This window comes from Schistocerca serialis, chromosome 1 (genome assembly GCF_023864345.2).
Source record: "Schistocerca serialis cubense isolate TAMUIC-IGC-003099 chromosome 1, iqSchSeri2.2, whole genome shotgun sequence".
Taxonomy (NCBI): Eukaryota; Metazoa; Arthropoda; class Insecta; order Orthoptera; family Acrididae; genus Schistocerca; species Schistocerca serialis.
This window is the reverse complement of record NC_064638.1, coordinates 247,874,926-247,895,290: the sequence shown is the minus strand read 5'-3', so window position 1 is coordinate 247,895,290 and position 20,365 is coordinate 247,874,926. Positions and strand designations below refer to the sequence as shown.

The following is a 20,365-nucleotide window of genomic DNA, read 5'->3' as shown; positions in this document are numbered from 1 at the left end:
AATATTCCACTGCCTTCCATTTCAATTAAAGTTGCTGACACATAATCAAAACTTAGTTGCTTCATACATGGTTGTGTTTTTGGTTGGATTGCATTTACTAAACGATACTGTTTATTCAGAGTAAGGTACACAATGCAGTTTTTTAAATGTCCAGAGTGTAGTGACATTTATACTGACAATATTTGTCTTATCTGCCCAGGTGCTGAAATATTCCACGCTGTAGCTATTTCACGCAAACATGAACCACGGACCATACAAATAACTAACTCGCTAATTATTACGTCAAGTATTTCACGTGAACCGTTGGCGGAGCAGTGAAACAAGTTCACTCTGCCCATGAGGCTGTTACTAGTTTGCAAATGACGCTGACCGGTGAGGCAGAAATACCGTTGGGTTCAAATATACTGTTCACGCTCATCTTATGAGGAAGGTTCATACGCACGTAGTAACTGTGAAACACGTATTGCACCTGTTGCAGAGTGAACGGTAACAAAACTTCTGTACGTCTCAGCGGCACATCTCTGTTTGAAAAATACTCGTACCCCGTTTATGTTTATTATAAACGGGACGTAACTAAAATTCTTGACTTCGGAAAGGTCGACGTTCGCGCCATTTTAATACCGTATTGACGGTGCTATCAGAAATACGTCTCTTTGAAATACAAATTGGGAAACGCTATCACGTGATACGAGAAAAATGTATCCCCTCCGACACAATACCCGCAGAACCGATTTGAAACAAAAATTTCGCTACGTTCTATTTTTCGTTATGGATATATGTTCTGCTACTTGAACTGAAAATAATGAGCCTGTTATCTGTATAAATCTGTTATGATTATTTAGCATGAGGGCCATGTCAGAAGAATTTGTCAGAGAATCTAAACATTGTCTGGTGACACGTTTTTGCTGTTTAACATCATAGGTTAAGGCGACAAATGTACCATTGCAGCTGAAGGTCAAATTTTTAAAAAGCGAAATTTATAAAATTAAGTGCTCAAACAGACAGTTTTACATATTATGCATTAACATATATTGTCCGGTAGACGCTGTACAAAGCGTGCCAGAAGGCATTTCATAACAGTTTTAACGATTTTCTGTCATGTACTAAACGCTAACGCATCTATGTAAAATGACTGTGTGGCTTTCTGCTCAACTATCTTGTCTTATTCGAATGATCCCGGTGCAAGATATACAGAGTAAAGTAGAATTACGGCCGTGTCTTCGTGGCATATCAGTTTCTCCTTCCGTCCGAAAATTACGTTCTCTGAGCAGTCATTCTTTAGTAAGGTTCTTGTTTACCTGTTACTGTTCTAGTATCGCGCCTCTTTCCATTCTATGACTGTCAGCTTGACAATTTCTCCACCTGAATGGAGAGAATAAAGTCTAGAAAAGAGGTTGGCACAGAGAAGCCAATAAAAGCAGGAAAAGGGTACTGGAATGTACTCGAATTGAGTGAGCAAATGTTGAGGGAATTAGATTAGCAAATGAAAAACTATAAGCGGTAGGTGAGTTTTGATATTTGAGAAGAAAAATAACGGATGATGGTTGAAGTCACCTCCTCGCATCCGTTCATATGTGTATGGTAATCTCAGGAACTTCTGTAGGGGTTTTGATCTGGTGTTGGCTAATGGTGATACACTGATTCATGAGGAAGGTTTTTTGAATTATTCATAAATATTTCGTAGAAATTGTCTAAATTATGATGAATAAAACTTAGTTGTGAATGCGAAGCTATTGTCACTTAGCGCGTGGCCGATATAATTAGAGAGAGGAGCAGTTACTTGAAAGATCAGAAAGCGTGGCACAATTTGCACCTGGTGTGGCGGTGTAGAGGTGAAGTGTGTGCCTAGGATAGAATCCTGGCGGGATCGGATTTTATACGCACTCTTTCAACCTAGCGTTCACCTCTCAGTCATATGGGGAAACGTGGCTCGGAATCCACGTTACACTGTAGCTCCGCTTTTCCCGATTGGATAACTGTTTACGGACGTGTAAGTCGCCTAAGTACATCTAACTCATTGCAATCGTCTCCGAACAGCGGCATAGGCAAAACAACACGTTCTTTATGCGTAAATCAAAACGCAGCATGAGGTTTACCTTTGCTTCGTTTACATAAAGAAACTTTTACAGCCGTGTAGCGCGTTACTCAACGTTCATCTTTCTGCTTTCCTTGACTCGAGCATAGATGCGAACACGATTCCCTGCGTCGTGGGGCGAAATATATATATTATTTTTATTTGGACACTTTCAAATTATGCAGAAAACTGATAAAAGAATTCCCACTGTCGACGCATTTCGAAATATGACGACAATGTAGGACAGCCAATTTCTGATTCCATCATATTGCCAATGGCAATGCGCAGTCTTAATTTCTTGCAAATGCTTCGACCAATGGGCAATGAGCTACTCATCTTTCAAGTGTTCTACTAAATATGACCTGTAACGGAAAGATAACCACCTCGCCATGTGATTTGAGACTTGAAATTTCAAATAATGAAATATTGTTAACCAAAAGATTCCCTGCAATCGTTTGAGAAAAATTGCATAACGAACAAACATGTCAATATGAAGTGTTTTGTATTTTTTCTTGTGCTACAAGTAAAACTGTTTCCGAAAAACTACTTCAGAAACTATGCTTCGTTTACATGCAGTACGTTCTGTCAGCAGCGCAGGAGGTGACTCAACTTTCAACTTTTTGCTTTCCTTGAATCAAACCTAGATTTAGGCACGATTCTTTTCGTGGCAAGGCGAAGAAGTCTGACATAAAGAGACCACAACAAAGAATTGCGGGAATGATTCAGAACAATGCTTCACAGTGCGCACTAAGCTTCTGAAGAAACGACGTAAACACGTATATCAGGAGTGTCTTTTTTCTTTTCTCTATTATTTTAGCCAGCCTCAGATACATGTTGAATCACTCAAACACACATACATACACTCATTATTCGCATACAACAATTACATTGGTTGTAAACATGATACTTACATCACGATGTGCTCTCATTATTGCCATTGGATGTCAGTCCAAACGCAATTTTATATGAAACACAATATTCATGCCTCCGCACAACTTTCCCGCCGAACGCTGCTGATGCGTAAGTTACATTAAAGTGATCGTCTTCACCTACGTAACGTTGTTCTCTGAATGATTTTAACTGTAGCCCGCAAACAAAATACGCTACGCCAGTCAAATCGTTTGGCCGCAGATCCGGGTCGCTAGCCGAATATAAATGTAAGTGTTAATAAGTATTTGTATCAAGTGTAGTCTTGTACAGAAGAACAATGTAGACGATAAAATTTCACACAAGAAGAGAACAGAAGCTTTGGAAATGTGATGATAGTAATGAATACTGCAGATTGGATGGACCAACTGTAAACTAGTGAAAAGGAAATGAATCGAACTGACGAAAAAATAAACATATTTATGACACAATTTGGATAACAGTAGGGATCTGTTGATAGGCCACATTCTGAGGTATCATGAAATCGTCAATTTTGTAACGAATGTGAAGATGGGGAAGAAGAGAGGGGGAGGGAGTAAATTTGTGGAGGAGTAAGCAAGCTCAAACGAAGGTGGGTCGCGTTGGTTGTCCACAGGATAGAAGAGAGCGGGGAGATGGGTCAAATCCGTCTTTAGACTGAAGACCATTTCAGTAACAACAACGTCAACAATAAATAATGAAACGCTGGGTTATCTGAGCATCTCTGTTGCTGTTTAGTCTTTCGTGTAAACCTCGTCCACCTGTTATCATCCTAGGAGCACGGTTCTTAGTTCATTCGATGACTATCGACTTGATAAGCACTCGGAACCTACGGTTATAACGTTTGTTGACTTAGACAAAGGGTTATCTAACTAGCATAAACTCTTGAAGTTCTGAAGGTAGCAGAGATAAAGTACACAGAGCGAAAGGGTGTCTAAAAGCTTATTCAGAAACTAGATGGTAGGTATAAGTATCGAAGGAGATGAAATAGAGGCAGTTGCGAAAGGAATGAGACAGGAGTGTCAACTATCACTGATGTTATTATATCTGCACATCTAACAGGCTTCAAAAGAAATCAAGGAGTAATTAGAGGGAGGAATTAAAGTATTGAGAGAAGATAAAAAATATTCTTTGCTGATAATATTTTAAATGTCAGAAAAAGGAGGAGCTTGGAATGGATAATTTCTTGAGATTGAGTTAAGTGAGGAATATTATCATGTTTAAAAAGACCATTTTGCTCAATAAATGTGATAATACTCGAACCTAGAATACCCTAGAAGATATTTCAATATTGTTCTATAATTTGATGCACCTGTACTCTTGCGCGTGTGAACAGGAGTCACCTTCACTATCATCCAGTTACAAGAAACTGTTTGGTGCGCGCTAAATTCTCGGCAAATACAAGATAGGAAAGCAACTGATCCCGTAGAGAATTAAACGCCAGGTCTAATAGCAATTTCGTCAAGTGATGGGGTGTTGTGTGCTTGCATCGTGGCGCGCTAAAGGCAAGCAGTGATTAAATAGCAAAATGGTTCAAATGGCTCTGAGCACTATGGGACTCAACTTCTGAGGTCATTAGTCCCCTAGAACTTAGAACTAGTTAAACCTAACTAACCGAAGGACATCACAAACATCCATGCCCGAGGCAGGATTCGAACCTGCGACCGTAGCGGTCTTGCGGTTCCAGACTGCAGCGCCTTTAACCGCACGGCCACTTCGGCCGGCGATTAAATAGCAGCTTTAGAGTTAGATGAAAGGCTTCGTTCCACAGTAGAGCGCGCAATTCGCCGAAATAGCATCACACGGAAGTCTTGTAAATTACTAACAGTCGTTAATTAAAAGTTCTCCCGATAGTTTGAGCGCAATTCAAGTAAGTCGATAAGATCCTCCATCCGAATGACCGAGACAATATGTGTCATTATGTACAGCACATGGTGATTTGTTGAATTCCTCTGATAGACTTGGAAGCGAACATGCACGGTTCTGAATACCACGTGTAGAAACTCCCGCAAGCTATCATCTTTGCACCTCTTGATGCAGAGAACCATCATCATGAAGAGAAAGTTTTTGCTCAATATGAGAGACAGTGGAACCAACAGCCTGGCCAAAACTTACTTCCTTTTAATAACTGTTATCTGGAGTAAGATTCATATCTTCTAGAAGACGTACTTCTATAATGAACTTAAATTGTACTAACCCCTGATCACCTAAATCTGTCAGTATTATACCTGGTGCCAACTGCAGTATGTCAAGATATTTACTATGTTGTAGCTTATGATGAATGTGGTCTTCGTCATATCATGTCCAACGTATGACAAATTACCGGAATTGCTCATGGAAAGGAGTTTGTTTCTTTCTTAAAGTACTTGGCTTCATAACATTTCTTGTAACAAGTCAATTTTTACTATTATTGTGATTGTTGTGGTTCGTCATAACATCTGTTAACAATTTACCAAAAACGGTATTGAGGTTTGATCATTTTAATGTTGTTGTTGTTGTTGTTGTTGTTGTCATGGTCATCAGTCCTGAGACTGGTTTGATGCAGTGCACTATGCTACTTTGTCCTGTGCAAGCTTCTTCATGTCCCAGTACCTACTGCAACCTACATCCTTCTAAATCTGTTTAGTTTATTCATCTCTTGGTCTCCCTCTAAGATTTTTACCCTCCACGCTGCCCCCCAATACTCAATTGGAGATCCCTTGATGCCACAGAATATGCCCTACCAACCGATCCCTTCTTCTAGCAAAGTTGTGCCACAAATTTCTCTTCTCTCCAGTTCTATTAAATACCTCCTCATTAGTTATGTGATCTACCCATCTAATCTTCAGCATTCTTCTGTAGCACCACATTTCGATATCTTCTATTCTCTTCGTGTCCAAACTATCTATCGTCCACGTTTCATTTCCATACATGGCTACGCTTCATACAAATACTTACAGAAACGACTTTCTGACACTTAAATCTATCCTCGATGTTAACAAATTTCTCTTCTTCAGATACGCTTTCCTTGCCATTGCCAGTCTACATTTTATATCCTCTCTACTTCGACCATCATCAATTATTTTGCTCCCCAAATAGCAAAACTCATTTACTACTTTAAGCGTCTCATTTCCTAATCTAATTCCCGCAGCATCACGCGATTGCATTCGACTACATTTCATTATCCTCGTTTTGTTTTTGTTGTTGTTCATCTTATATCCTCTTTTCAAGACACTGTCCATCCCGTTCAGCTGCTCTTCCAGGTCCTTTGCTGTCTCTGACAGAATTACAATGTAATCGGCGAACATCAAAGTTTTTATTTCCTACTCCGAATTTTTCTTTTGTTTCCTTTACTGTTTGCTCAATATACAGATTGAATAACATCGGGTACAGGCTACAACCCTGTCTCACTCCCTTCCCAACCACTGCTTCCCTTTCATGCCCCTCGACTCTTATAACTGCCCTCTGGTTTCTGTACAAATTGTAAATAGCCTTTCGCTCCCTGTATTTTACCCCTGCCACCTTCAGAATTTGAAAGAGAGTATTCCAGTGAACATTGTCAAAAGCTTTCACTGAGTCTACAAATGCTTGAAAGGTAGGTTTGCCTTTCCTTAATCTATGTTCTAAGATAATCAATTTAATAGTACACATCAATTGTCGCTCCGTGGAATATGGTGGTTCAACATCTGTAGGAACCAGTTATCGTTATTACCACAAAATATTCATTTATAACTGACTCGGTTTATATTATGGTTATACTTGTCTTGAATTTGTTCCACTGATGGACGTATCACAAGAGCAACCACTTTTCAAAAAGTAAGGAAACAGTATATGGCACAAGTTGAAGAATGAATTATGACCGAACAGTGCCAGATGAAGGTCACTAAAAGCAAATATAAAAATCAGTCTCTCGGCAATGTTTGGACCGATCAGAAATGAATACATTGCGTTTGGTGCAATGTTTTTTTTTCTATTGGAAACGCAACATGAACCCTTCCGGTCACTCCAGAAAAGTTGATTTGCTAGTAAACATTGGAAATTTAGTCATACAGACCATGCAGCAACATAACAACAACGACAACAACTCGATTGGGCTACGAGTCAGCCTGAGTCTTTAGGCGTACGGGCTAGTTATCATTAGAAGAGGCGTCTGCAGAACCTGTTGACGGTTTCGAACTCTGTGTGCGTGGAGGAAGATCAGGTCAACAACGCAGCAATCACTCTTGCGTTATTTTGTTGGAAGTTAACGAAAAGCATACCTCAAAGATGGAGCACAGCCTTAATACGTCATAAATGTACCGACCATTATACAACTTCGTTGGTCTGACAATCAGACATAGTCACTGTGTGTACCCAATGGCATAACGATGTGCCTGTAACACAATGACGAACATAAGCTGGAGACTTTCGTAGTCCTAGAAGCTTCCACGAACACACATACACATGCATTAAGTAAAACATGATCACCATTAGTATGGTGCTAATCCTATGTCTTGCTTTGTCTCGGTCACACCCTTGTCTCTCCTGCTGCGTTAAAATACGCCTCATTAAAAGTCAGCCTATTGACAGTCCGTCGTGCTCCAAACGTACTCACATCACCTGTGACTTATCTTGCTGCAAACTTCACCGTTTCCTGACTCAAAGGACGTTACGTGGCCGTACGATAACGAGTGGGCGAGTGAATAATATGTCCGTATTGTCGGACGCTAGTCGCATGGGAACTCAAAGATCCTCTGTAGCGTTTAGCATTACACCAAAGAGTGCAGCAATATCGGGGAACTATGAAATTCTATCTCAGTAGACCATGATCCAACAAATGCAAAATTCGAACATGTGCTTTAGACGTCTCTACTTCTAGTACGACACAACACACGGCGATCTCACAAACGTTATTCAAATACAATTTCTGAATGAGAAACCAGTAGCGGTATGTTTCCTTGTCTACATCTAAACTTACCTCTACAATTACTTCTACATATATACTCCGCTAGCCACCAAGCGGTATTTGGTGGAGGGCACAATTCGCGCCAAAGTCTTATTCCTCCCCCCCCCCCCCCCAACCCTCTGTTCCACTCGCGCATCGCGTGAGGGAAAAACGACTGTCTTAACGCCTCAGTGCGAGCTCTAATTTCCCTTATCTTTGAATGGTGACCATTGCGCGATATGACAGTTGGTGGTAATAATATATGCTCTACATCCTCGGCGAAGATCGGATTTTGGAATTTAGTGAGAAGTCCCTTTCGTTTACCGCGTCGTCCACCTGCAAGCGTGTCCCACTTCAAACTTTCTATGAGACTTTTAACTCTCTCGCGATGGCTAAATGTATCAGTCACGAATCTTGCCGCTCTTCTTTGGACCTTCTCAATCTCTTGAATCAGACCCAACTGGTAAGGGTCCCAAACAGACGAACGATACTGTACGACTGGACAAACTAAAGTATTGTAAGCAATTTCCTTTGTTGAAGAACTGAATCGTTTCAGGATTATAGCAATAAACTGCAATGTAGAGTTCGCCTTGCCCGTTACTTATGTAACCTGAACGTTCCATTTGACATCATTTCTAATAGCCACACCCAGGCACTTGACGGATGTTACTGCTTCCAAAGACCGGGCATTTACTTTGTATTCGTACATTAATGGGGATTTTCGCTTTATTATACGCAGTAGGTTACACTACTATCGAGAGATAACTGCCATACATTACACCACTCATTTATTTGCTGCAAATCCTCATTGGTTTGTTCACAACTTTCGTGTGATACTACTTTCCCGTAGACTACAGTATCATCGGCAAACAGTCTAATGCCGCTGTCAGTATCATCAATTAAGTCCCATAGTGCTCAGAGTCATTTGAGCCAATACCATCAACCATATCATATATGTAAATCGTAAAAAGCAGTGGACCTGTAACGCTGCCCTGGCGCACACCTGAAGTTAGGCTTGTTTCTGTTGAAGTCTCCCCATTCACAACGACATACTACGCCCTGTCTCTTAGAAAACTTTCTATCTAACCGCTTATGTCATCGGATAGACCGTAAGCGCGCACTTTTTGGAGCAAGCGACAGTGCGGAACTGATTCGAGCGCCTTTCGTAAGTCGAGGAATATGGCATCAAGCCGGCCGGGGTGACCGAGCGGTTCTACGCGCTACAGTCTGGAACCGCGCGACCTCTACGGTCGCAGCTTCGAATCCTGCCTCGGGCATGGATTTGTGTGATGTCCATAAGTTAGTTAGGTATAAGTAGTTCAAAGTTCTAGGGGACTGATGACCTCAGAAGTTAAGTCCCATAGCGCTCAGAGCCATTTGAACCATATGGCATCAACCAGGGAGCTGGTATCTAGAGCCTGTTGTCTATCATGCACAAAAAGTGTCTCGCATGACCGCTGTTTACTAAAACCGTGCTAGTTTCTGCAGATGAGCTTCTCAGTGGCTAGAAAGGTCATTATGTCTGAACACAAAATATGTTTCATGAAATTGGCCGGTAATTATGTGCATCCGATTTTCTATCTTTTTAAATTGCTATGACCTGGGCCTTTTTCTAGTCTCGTGGATCTTTCCGCTGTTCCAATTATCTCTGATAGATGATGGATAAGAACGCAGGAAGCAGATAGCGGTAAATCTACGTACTGAAATGCTGATCATTCACATATCCATGAATTTAGTACATCTCATGCCAATTTGGCATTTGTTACATGCCTTGTTCATGGTGTTGTACTCAGCAGCTCATGGTCTTGCGGTAGCGTTCTCGCTTCCAGAACACGGGGTCCCGGGTTCGATTCCCAGCGGGGTCAGGGATATTTCACCTGCCTCGTGATGACTGGGTGTTGTTGAGTCGTCTTCATCATCATCATTCACCCCATTACTGTCGGAGGAAGGCACCGGCAAACCACCTCCACTAGGACCTTGCCTAGTACGGCGGCGCGAGTCTCCCGCATCGTTCCCCTATTCTCTGTCAAGGAGTATTGGACTTCATCATCATGGTGTTGTAATTATAGCACCAACAAGTCGACGGTAAAAGAACTTTATGGAATTGGTGTGTCCATGTATTTTTTCTGTCTGGGCGGTGAGAATTTGGAAGTATGAACTATCCACCCTACTCACAATTTTTCCTATCTCCCGATTTCCACTTTCTCCTATGCTACAGAATTTTCTTTTTGGAAAACTTTATAAATCCAGTGAAGAGGTTATTACACTCCTACATCGATAGTTTGCGGAAATTCCGGAATCAAAATTCAGGTACGCAGTTAAATGAGTCCTTCTACCCGACACGAGTCTTGACTGAATAGAATAACGTATTAAAATTGCTTGTTACTTCCAATATATCTTTGTGAAATATGTGAGGGAGGCCGTCTTATTTATAAGTAATTTCAACACACCAGCATTTTAATTTGAATAGAGCTTCTGACTGCAACAAAGAGAGTAAATCAGTGACAAGAAAGACCAGAAATTTATTCCTTTATCAGCTCCAGCTACTTAAGCCGAGAGGTTGGATCGTCGTAGCTATAATTGGAAATTTGTGGTAAGGTTTTATGGGACCACACTGCTGAGGTCGTCTTCCCCTGAACTTACACACTACTTAATTTGACTTAAAATAACTTACGCCAAGGACGACACACACACCCATGCCCGAGGGAGGACTCGAACCTCCGACGGGGAGAGCCGCCCGGACCGTGACAAGACGCCTCAGACCGGTAGGTATTATTAATGTTGGATTAATCCACTTGCTAGTTTTACGTAGTGGCACACCTCGTGTTAGAGTAAATGTTGTGTTATGTAACTTTTGCATTTGAAAACCAGCCGAAATAGATAGTGTTCATATCTGAATAATCCATTTGATAGTTAAAAATGTAGTAGCACACAGTGTGTCAGAATAAATATTTTGTTTTATATCTTTTGTAATGCAAACAAGCTAAAATAATCCGTGTTAAATTACATTTAATTGACTTAATCTAACAAATTACCCAAGTCATATTCCTGTTCATGAATACGATTATTACTTAAATTAAATGGAGCCTTTACAACTGGAGATGAATACGACTGGTAATATATATGCATCTACTGTAAATTTAGTAGTGTTAAACAATCAAGTTGTCGGTACTGATTTGACTGGTATATCAGAGGAGGATGTAAGTGAAGATTAACAACAAATCTTAATCACATGTGCTGCACTAATTGTTTGAAAGATGCAGTTTATACTATTTCTAAGAGAGACCTAGTTGTGGAAGAAGCTACATAGAGAATAAAAAAAAAAATGTTTTTAGTTATTCGAAGCAGATATCATTTCTTGAGTTCTAAATTTTCATCATAATTGAGACGTTCTTCAGTAGTATCTATCAGGTAATGGTCAGGAAACAAAATACAATCTGATAAATATCATTTTACTTTGTGGCAGTATTCAGTTATGTACATGTAGTTTTTCTTTGTTGACATTGCCTCTGAACTGGAAAACAAAATACCGATGGTAATCAGGAGCTTTTTCTACACTGCACATGTGCCATAAATAATGGCACTGCAGTCAAACTCACTCACGAAAAAAATATATTTGACGCATTTTTCAATTAACACTTTTCATGTTGCTGGCCAATGCCAAGTGCGAGAAGGCGTAGAATCAAAGATGTATTTTATGCTATTTATTTTAGAGATAAATTTCAAGTTCTAGCAGTTAGCTTCAAGTGTTATCAAAGTCTGTTCGTAACAGATCCAGTCACAATGGTAAATAAAACAAGGAGCCAATTAAGTTCAAAATGGCTCTGAGCACTATGGGACATAACTTCTGAGGTCATCAGTCCCCTAGAACTTAGAACTACTTAAACCTAACTAACCTAAGGTTCAAAACACACATCCATGCTCGAGGCAGGATTCGAACTTGCGACCGTAGCGGTCGCGCGGTTCCAGACTGTAGCGCCTAGAACCGCTCGGCCACACCGGCCGGCTGCCAATTCAGTAATAACATATTCTTGCAGTGATTAGAAGAGACATATTTATTAAAATTATTTCATTTTCTATTGAGGCTGTCACTGTTCACGATGTTGACGACCATTTTGAACTCTGCGGACTGATGAGGCAACAACTGCAATCCGGCACTCCAGGTTGCGTCCAAGGAGTCCTCGGTTGGATGCAGGGCACCTGGGTGTCTGATCATTTGTCATAGGCCAGCTGCTGGGGATGCCTTCATTGTGTCAGCATGGTCGCCTTGCTGGCCACATTCCTTCATCCGAGGCAGCATCCAGCTGCCCAGCATGCCACCGGGGTTAAAGCTTGGGTGGCACTCGGCTGTCTGCATGACTCCCAGAGAGACAGACAATTAACTCCTGTACGGAAGTTCCACTGAATAAAAGTTTTTAAAAATATTTCCAGTCCATCATCTCAGCTGATACAAGAATCAATGTAAAATTTGGTATGAAAATGTGGTCTTGGTTGCTGAGGTTTTTGTTTTGAAATGTCAGTGACGCGTTTCGCCTGTGATAGTCATCTTCATGTCATCTACGATGCAAAAAAAATATACACAAAAATGAGTAAGAAAAAACATCCTGCTCTCATCTTGCGCAAAACCGTGCTCTGCAGGAAAAGTTTTCATCAAAGTGACAGGAACTGCTCACTGAGCACTCCGCCCGTAAAATGAATACACGATGGGAATACATCGGAAAAGTGCGATTGGTATATCAAAAAAGCTGAAAATTAATGAATAAATACAGCTTTATAATGCTCTTATGAAACGGAATTTTTGGTGTAGATCGTCATGGTGAAAACTTTGTTAGATTATTATTTGGACGCTTTTCTATAGACCATTTTATACACTCCTGGAAATGGAAAAAAGAACACATTGACACCGGTGTGTCAGACCCACCATACTTGCTCCGGACACTGCGAGAGGGCTGTACAAGCAATGATCACACGCACGGCACAGCGGACACACCAGGAACCGCGGTGTTGGCCGTCGAATGGCGCTAGCTGCGCAGCATTTGTGCACCGCCGCCGTCAGTGTCAGCCAGTTTGCCGTGGCATACGGAGCTCCATCGCAGTCTTTAACACTGGTAGCATGCCGCGACAACGTGGACGTGAACCGTATGTGCAGTTGACGGACTTTGAGCGAGGGCGTATAGAGGGCATGCGGGAGGCCGGGTGGACGTACCGCCGAATTGCTCAACACGTGGGGCGTGAGGTCTCCACAGTACATCGATGTTGTCGCCAGTGGTCGGCGGAAGGTGCACGTGCCCGTCGACCTGGGACCGGACCGCAGCGACGCACGGATGCACGCCAAGACCGTAGGATCCTACGCAGTGCCGTAGGGGACCGCACCGCCACTTCCCAGCAAATTAGGGACACTGTTGCTCCTGGGGTATCGGAGAGGACCATTCGCAACCGACTCCATGAAGTTGGGCTACGGTCCCGCACACCGTTAGGCCGTCTTCCGCTCACGCCCCAACATCGTGCAGTCCGCCTCCAGTGGTGTCGCGACAGGCGTGAATGGAGGGACGAATGGAGACGTGTCGTCTTCAGCGATGAGAGTCGCTTCTGCCTTGGTGCCAATGATGGTCGTATGCGTGTTTTGCGCCGTGCAGGTGAGCGCCACAATCAGGACTGCATACGACCGAGGCACACAGGGCCAACACCCGGCATCATGGTGTGGGGAGCGATCTCCTACACTGGCCGTACACCACTGGTGATCGTCGAGGGGACACTGAATAGTGCACGGTACATCCAAACCGTCATCGAACCCATCGTTCTACCATTCCTAGACCAGCAAGGGAACTTGCTGTTCCAACAGGACAATGCACGTCCGCATGTATCCCGTGCCACCCAACGTGCTCTAGAAGGTGTAAGTCAACTACCCTGGCCAGCAAGATCTCCGGATCTGTCCCCCATTGAGCATGTTTGGGACTGGATGAAGCGTCGTCTCACGCGGTCTGCACGTCCAGCACGAACGCTGGTCCAACTGAGGCGCCAGGTGGAAATGGCATGGCAAGCCGTTCCACAGGACTACATCCAGCATCTCTACGATCGTCTCCATGGGAGAATAGCAGCCTGCATTGCTGCGAAAGGTGGATATACACTGTACTAGTGCCGACATTGTGCATGCTCTGTTGCCTGTGTGTATGTGCCTGTGGTTCTGTCAGTGTGATCATGTGATGTATCTGACCCCAGGAATGTGTCAATAAAGTTTCCCCTTCCTGGGACAATGAATTCACGGTGTTCTTATTTCAATTTCCAGGAGTGTAGATCTTTCATCCCTTTCATTTCAATTGAATCATAAGATTTTAAACACGTTTTGAAAGTGACCACTACCGGCAATTTGTGAGGGATTTCCAACGTCGTATGATGCGCTTAACTATCGGTACGAGGTGAGTTCAATATGTAGTGCAACACATTATTTCTGAAAGAGGGTTGGTTTTATTTAGGATTCCATTACACCATATTATACCCCAGTCTTTTGGCTACAAAATGCTATTTTCAAAATAATCTACGTTCAGCGCGACGGCCTACCGCCAACTGTATGTCTGCATCGTACCACTCTACTGGTCGGCGTCAGAGCCAACGTCTTTCTGCATGAATAACCTGCCCATCACCTACGTACTGCTTTCCATGGAGTGCACAACTTATCGGATCAAACAGATGAAAGTCGGAAGGTGTGAGATCTGGGTTGTAGGCTGAACGAGGAAGAACAGTCTAAACAAATTTGTCAGTTCTTCTCGGAGACACAGACTTGTGTGGAATCTTCTGTTGTCATGTAAAAAGAGAAGCCCGTGTGTATTTTGTGGCGATGACAAGCAAAAGTCGTTTCTTCAGTTTCCTAAGGGCAGCACAGTTGTGTGTGGCTAGCCAGCACATGGGAGATCGAAAGAGTTGGCGCGACCTTGTTGTGATAATGACAGACGTATTGCTCAATAACTCAACGTGCTTTTGTTCAGTGCCAGCTCTCTGTAGACATTCTGGAAGTCTCTGTGAGTGTCTCTGATTCTCTGACTTTTCACGAAAAGAATGTCACTGACATCTCTCCGCTTGGAACGCACCACTTTACAAACGCTATTTAGAAGGCAACGTGTAGCGCCGTTACCTGTAAGAACTTCATCAAACTATAAGCGCTGAAGCACGAATATTCCACGGCGTCCCGCTACAAATTCCTCATTTTTTCATCCGAAACTGGGAAAAAATCTGTTGCATTACTTACTGAACAGCTCTCGTATTATTAGCTACATCACTTAAATCTGCACGGTATTTAATTTGAGTCATAAGATACGTCGTAAGTTTGAGGTAGGGCTTGTCTGACGCTTTCAGATTGAGATCACTAGCCACTACAATAAATACAACAGCCTCTGCAATTTTTTTTTAGAGTGTCATTTCGCCAGTAACACTTGTGTGGGCAGTTGTTATAGTGAGACTTTTGTCAGTCATTTCAGCAGACGACAGGTGCGCATATGTTTCCAAGATGGTGCTGCATTGCTTTTGCGTAGGGCAGAGGTGGCGTCACTGACTCACTGATGCCTCAAGATACTTGAGCCGTTGAGTTCATAGATCTCTTGTTGCTGTTAAAATGCTGAACGAGGGTGTTAGAAGTTTTTTTTCCATTTATGCAGTTAAACGATAGCCCCTTACATACATATGAAGCTAAGGATCCGCACTGTAGACAACAGACAAGAAAAGTGTATCCACAGGAGTTGTCGACTTGGCAATCTCGTTGTTAGTGAGTGCTCGTGTTGATACGAATTAAAGCAACCTTAACCATTAATGTCGAGTGTATGTAGAATATGTGGATAGTAGACGTGCAGTTGGCAGGGCACGTGTGGGGAGAGCAGTAGTGGTGGAGGTTCTGGGAAAGTGCTGTGGGGGAAATGCCGAACACTAGGGGGAAAGTGCCGCTCTAAACTGAAGCCTACACTTACATTTCTTGTAAATATTAAGTGGAGCTCCTTCACGCCCACACTTGCATCGTGATAATTCTAAATTATCTGCTAGCGCCTCTGCTTTAGTTATTATAGAGAAGGAATTTCGCTATTTCGCTCAAATTGCAACAAAAGCAGCGATTTGTTGTCGTTTGGCCTGTTGGCCATTTCTTTTAGGGAAGCACCATGACTCGAATTTTGAGTAAAAGGTATATTTCTCTTGTTTCCATGTTAAAAATGTTCTTCTTTTGCCAAAACACATCGAAGTTTACACAAAGCCACCTCACTAACACGATGGGCAGACGCGGTTGCGAGAGAATCCTGAAATCATGGTTTATCATGTTCATTAAGTGAGGAACTGAGGAAAAGTAAGGTCAATAAGCTATGAAAAAGCACATCCTCAGTACGAAATCAAACCTATAATATCTTGTGTTGCTCCAAAACGCAGTGCATTTCTCTTTTAGCAAGCTGTATACAGGACTTAAAAATTATACTCTTTCATCGATAAACTCTGTAGTTGGTGAACCAACACAGTAGATAATGAAGTTTTACATAATAACCAAGCCGCGAAGGATTAGCCGAGTGGTCTAAGGCGCTGCAACCATGGACTGTACGGTTGATCCCGGCGGAGGTTCGAGTCCTCCCTCGGGCGTGGGTGTGTGTGTGTTTGTCCTTAGGATAATTTAGGTTAAGTAGTGTGTAAGCTTGGGGACTGAAGACCTTAGCAGTTAAGTTCCATAAGGTTTCACACACATTTGAACATTTGAACATAATAACCAAACGGAAAAATACTGTCCTCAAGGCGTGCTGTCATTTTCCAAAGTCTCATTTCGATATCTCAAACCGTTTACGCAATATGAGTAATGTTGTACAGTTTTCACTCTGGCTTCAGCTCTGGCGTATGGAATTGCAGATGGTTACGCTACACCAGTATATCAATTTTCTCTGGGCTGGTTAGTGATACAGATCTCCACCCGAGTCTAAAAAAAATCAACATGTTACCTAAATTTCATATGCAGCAACATACGATGTAATATGCACCAAACGCAAAATCACAACGGCCTCTATTTTTCATTGCAAAATTTTTAGAATTTCGCGCTTTGTTTTACTTATATCCAAAAATTACGATAACCATGACCATTAATAAAACGACGGGCGTATCATCACGAAGCAGACATTTAAAAGTATAAGTAACGCAAAAATGAAATTCCTTTTTACTGTATAATTTCTGTAGAATCGTTTGAGAAATATGGCAGGACGTATGCCTAGATTCTGTCATTAGGAGTACGTCGCCGACTGGCCAAAAAAGGACAAGCAATATCGATCTGCCTTTCCGAACAAACTAATGGACTCACTCAGCGCTTCTGACAGAATCTGTTCACTGTGCGTTGGCAACTGTATCTAATAGAGCCGTGTCCACACCTGCCAAACCTATGACGTAATACACCATATGGTGAGAAGTGAATGTGGGGCCCAGGAGCTAGAGTACCCACCGAGTACGATCCAGATGACCGTGGAGTTTCCGACGGTGGCGACGGATAGCATGAGCCCGTAGAGGAGGCTCCAGGCGAGCTTGATGGTCCAGTGCAGCTGGTAGGGGCGCGGCGGCGGCGGCCACACGCAGTCCTCGCCATAGTAGTCGCCGATGCCGCCGCTGGCGTTGAGCCCCGCCTCGTCCGGCCACGAGCAGTTTAGCGGGTAGTCGGCGTAGGCCAGTGCGTCCTCCATGGCCACTGGATGGCGCCTCACACGGCGGCTGCGAGAGCGGACGCCACTCCTGCACACTGCACTTCCGTCATCACGGCTGGCACCTCACTGGTATCACTGCAACATAGATACAGCAATCCTTTTCCTTAAAAAAACTGTTGAGCAATACACTGTACACAGAGACAGGTGGTGCATAAATATTAAAGGTAAATTAGAAGATATTAAGGCCAAAATATCAGACGTAAGCGTAGGAGTACAAGGAACAGAAAACACATAAACATAAAATTATGGCGAGATGCCCAATGATCTCTTCAGTGCAGATCCCTACCAGGCTCGAAATCTTATGGGAATCAAATTAGAATGAAATCCAGACCTTTTAGCAGCTGGCAGGCGTTGATCAATATGAACGGGGACAATTAAAAATGTGTACTCTGCCCTGGACTCGAACCCGGGATCTCCTGCTTACATGGCAGATGCTCTATCCGTCTGAGCCACCGAGGACACAAAGCATAATGCGACAGCAGCGATTTATCTCTGGCAAGCTCCCCGTGAGATCAACATTCCCAACATACTGTCCACACACTACCTTTGCAGTACCCCAGCCCACTATACTCATTTCTTGCGGCAGTCAATCTACCGATCCCCGTAAGAGTTCGGGTAATGTGAGTGCATCCGCACTGAAGATCTTTCAGCTCTCGAAGAATGAAATTACAGTGAAATCCAGACCATTAGCTGCTTACAGGCGTTGATAAATATCAGCGGGAACAGTTGAAAATGTGTGCACTAACCGGGATTCGTACCCGGGATTTCTTTCTTACTGCGTCCTCGATGGCTCAGTCGGATAGAGCGTCTGCCCTGATAGCAGAAGATCCCGGGTTCGAGACCGGACTGGGCACACATTTCCAACTGCCCCGTTGATATTTATCAACGCCTGTCAGCAGCTAAAAGGTCTGGATTTCATTCTAATTGCATTCTTTGAGTTCTGCATGATCACCAACAGTGTTCTTTCGGACATGTCCGAATTTAGGTCTGCTGGACAGCGTGCTAAGGTAGTCCATGCAGTTGCAATGACCGCTGTGTCCAGATGGGTTAGTGGTGCCAGCACGGTAGCTCAGCATATTCGGCCAGGGGGTTAACTCACCTTAGTAACAAAAAATGAGTGAAGGGATCAGCGATGAACTTGAACGGATGCATGGGACATCCGCTCCCAACATATACAACGACAAATAACGAAAAAAAGAAGTAGTTAGAGCAACTGCCTAGGAATCAGGAGACCTGGGTTGGAATCACAGGCTGGCACAAATTTTCAACTTTCCCCATTGATTTCAATCAATGCCCACTTGCAGCCAATGTCTGTGATTCCTTTGTGTCTTAAATTTCATGTAGTAATTCCCCATGTTTGTTGTTGAACCCCTTCTTGTGGGAATTCGTACAATGCAAATGGAGTTGCAATGCAATGGAGTTGCACACGGAATCGTACAACACTTCATAAATTGAAAATGGACTTTCATGGGAACCAAAATCGACGTCTTCGTTAGTGCAAACACGTAAGTCGAAATTCAACTGCGACACACTTATTCACTGAAAATTTAAGTAAAAAATAAAATTAACTCTCCGCTGAAGACAGATTATTAATTTTTCTCGTGAAATACATTGAATCTTAATTCATTTTTCTCATCTACGAGGTTCTTAAGGCAGCAGTTGTGAAGATTTAGAGAAGGCTCCGGAGGGTATAAAATGGTCTCATTAAACTCAAAAGTGGCGTCAAAACTGAAGAAGCATTTTAATTTCATACAGAAAAGAAACACCACAAAGTCTCGCAATTTAAATTCTAGTACAAGCAAGTGCCCTTGAACGCACCTTGTGACTTTACACCAACACATTTTCAAAAGACAGAAGAACAGTTCTGTAAACATACTAACGCCCACAAAATTATTTAATGACACTCGAATTAATGATTGGAAAATGGATATAGATATTCACATGTTCGAACAAAGATGTGATACTGAACATATAAACTAAAATTGTCTGCATGAAAATGCAGTTGAAAAATATCTGGGATGAATAAATCTCAAAACAACATCGCGTATAATTATGCAAAGGCCGTGCAAGCAAGCAACCACCGCACTACAATCTTTGACGATGTCACTTCAGAGTACTTCTTTCACTATCGCAAGACAAGCCTATATTCTTAACAGTTCGATGCATCCAACCGGGAGGAATGCACAGCTTACTAACGGCAGCAGCCGGAATCCAAGAGTGTCCGTTTGTTGCACAAGCTATGCGAGGCATCGCTAACTGATCTCTGAGACTAGCAATACTATTGGCCGACTAACCCTATAGTTTGAGTAGCGTGCTTAAGAGGTACCTTTGCGTTCTCGACCAAAGATGAAGCTACTCTAGTATACATAAATATGAATACATAGTATGAAAGATATCTCTAGCTGATCGCTGTCAAATCTACAAGCATTCCTACATCTACGTCTATAGTCCACAGGTCACTTTATGTGGTGTGCTGGAAAATAACTGGTGCAGTCTGTTCCAGTCACGAATGATGCGCGAGATTAGAGATTAGTGGTAGGCCTTTGTGTGAGCTCGAATGTCTCTAATTTTACCATAGTAGTCTTTTCGGGAGACATACGTTGGAAGAAGTGTTATATTGGTTGGCTCTTCTTGAAACGCACGGTAGCGGAATCACACCATGATGCAGAAAGTCTCTCTCATAGCATCTGTTATTAGAGTTGGCTGAGCATCTCTGTCCTAACTTCGCGCTTACTAAAGGAACGTGTTACCAAACGCGAAACTCTTCTTTCCTATTTC

The 20,365-nt window shown here is 42.7% G+C and overlaps 1 protein-coding gene across 1 annotated transcript in view; it reads right to left on the bottom strand.

Moving 5' to 3' along the window:
• The window catches only part of LOC126457240 (tachykinin-like peptides receptor 86C), a 1,093,631-nt gene that overhangs the window by 990,110 nt on the left and 83,156 nt on the right, over positions 1-20,365 (bottom strand). The window contains exon 2 of the mRNA XM_050093388.1: positions 17,332-17,662. Within this exon, the coding sequence (XP_049949345.1) occupies positions 17,332-17,566 (235 nt within the window). The 5' untranslated portion in view covers positions 17,567-17,662. The remainder of the gene's footprint in view (positions 1-17,331; positions 17,663-20,365) is intronic.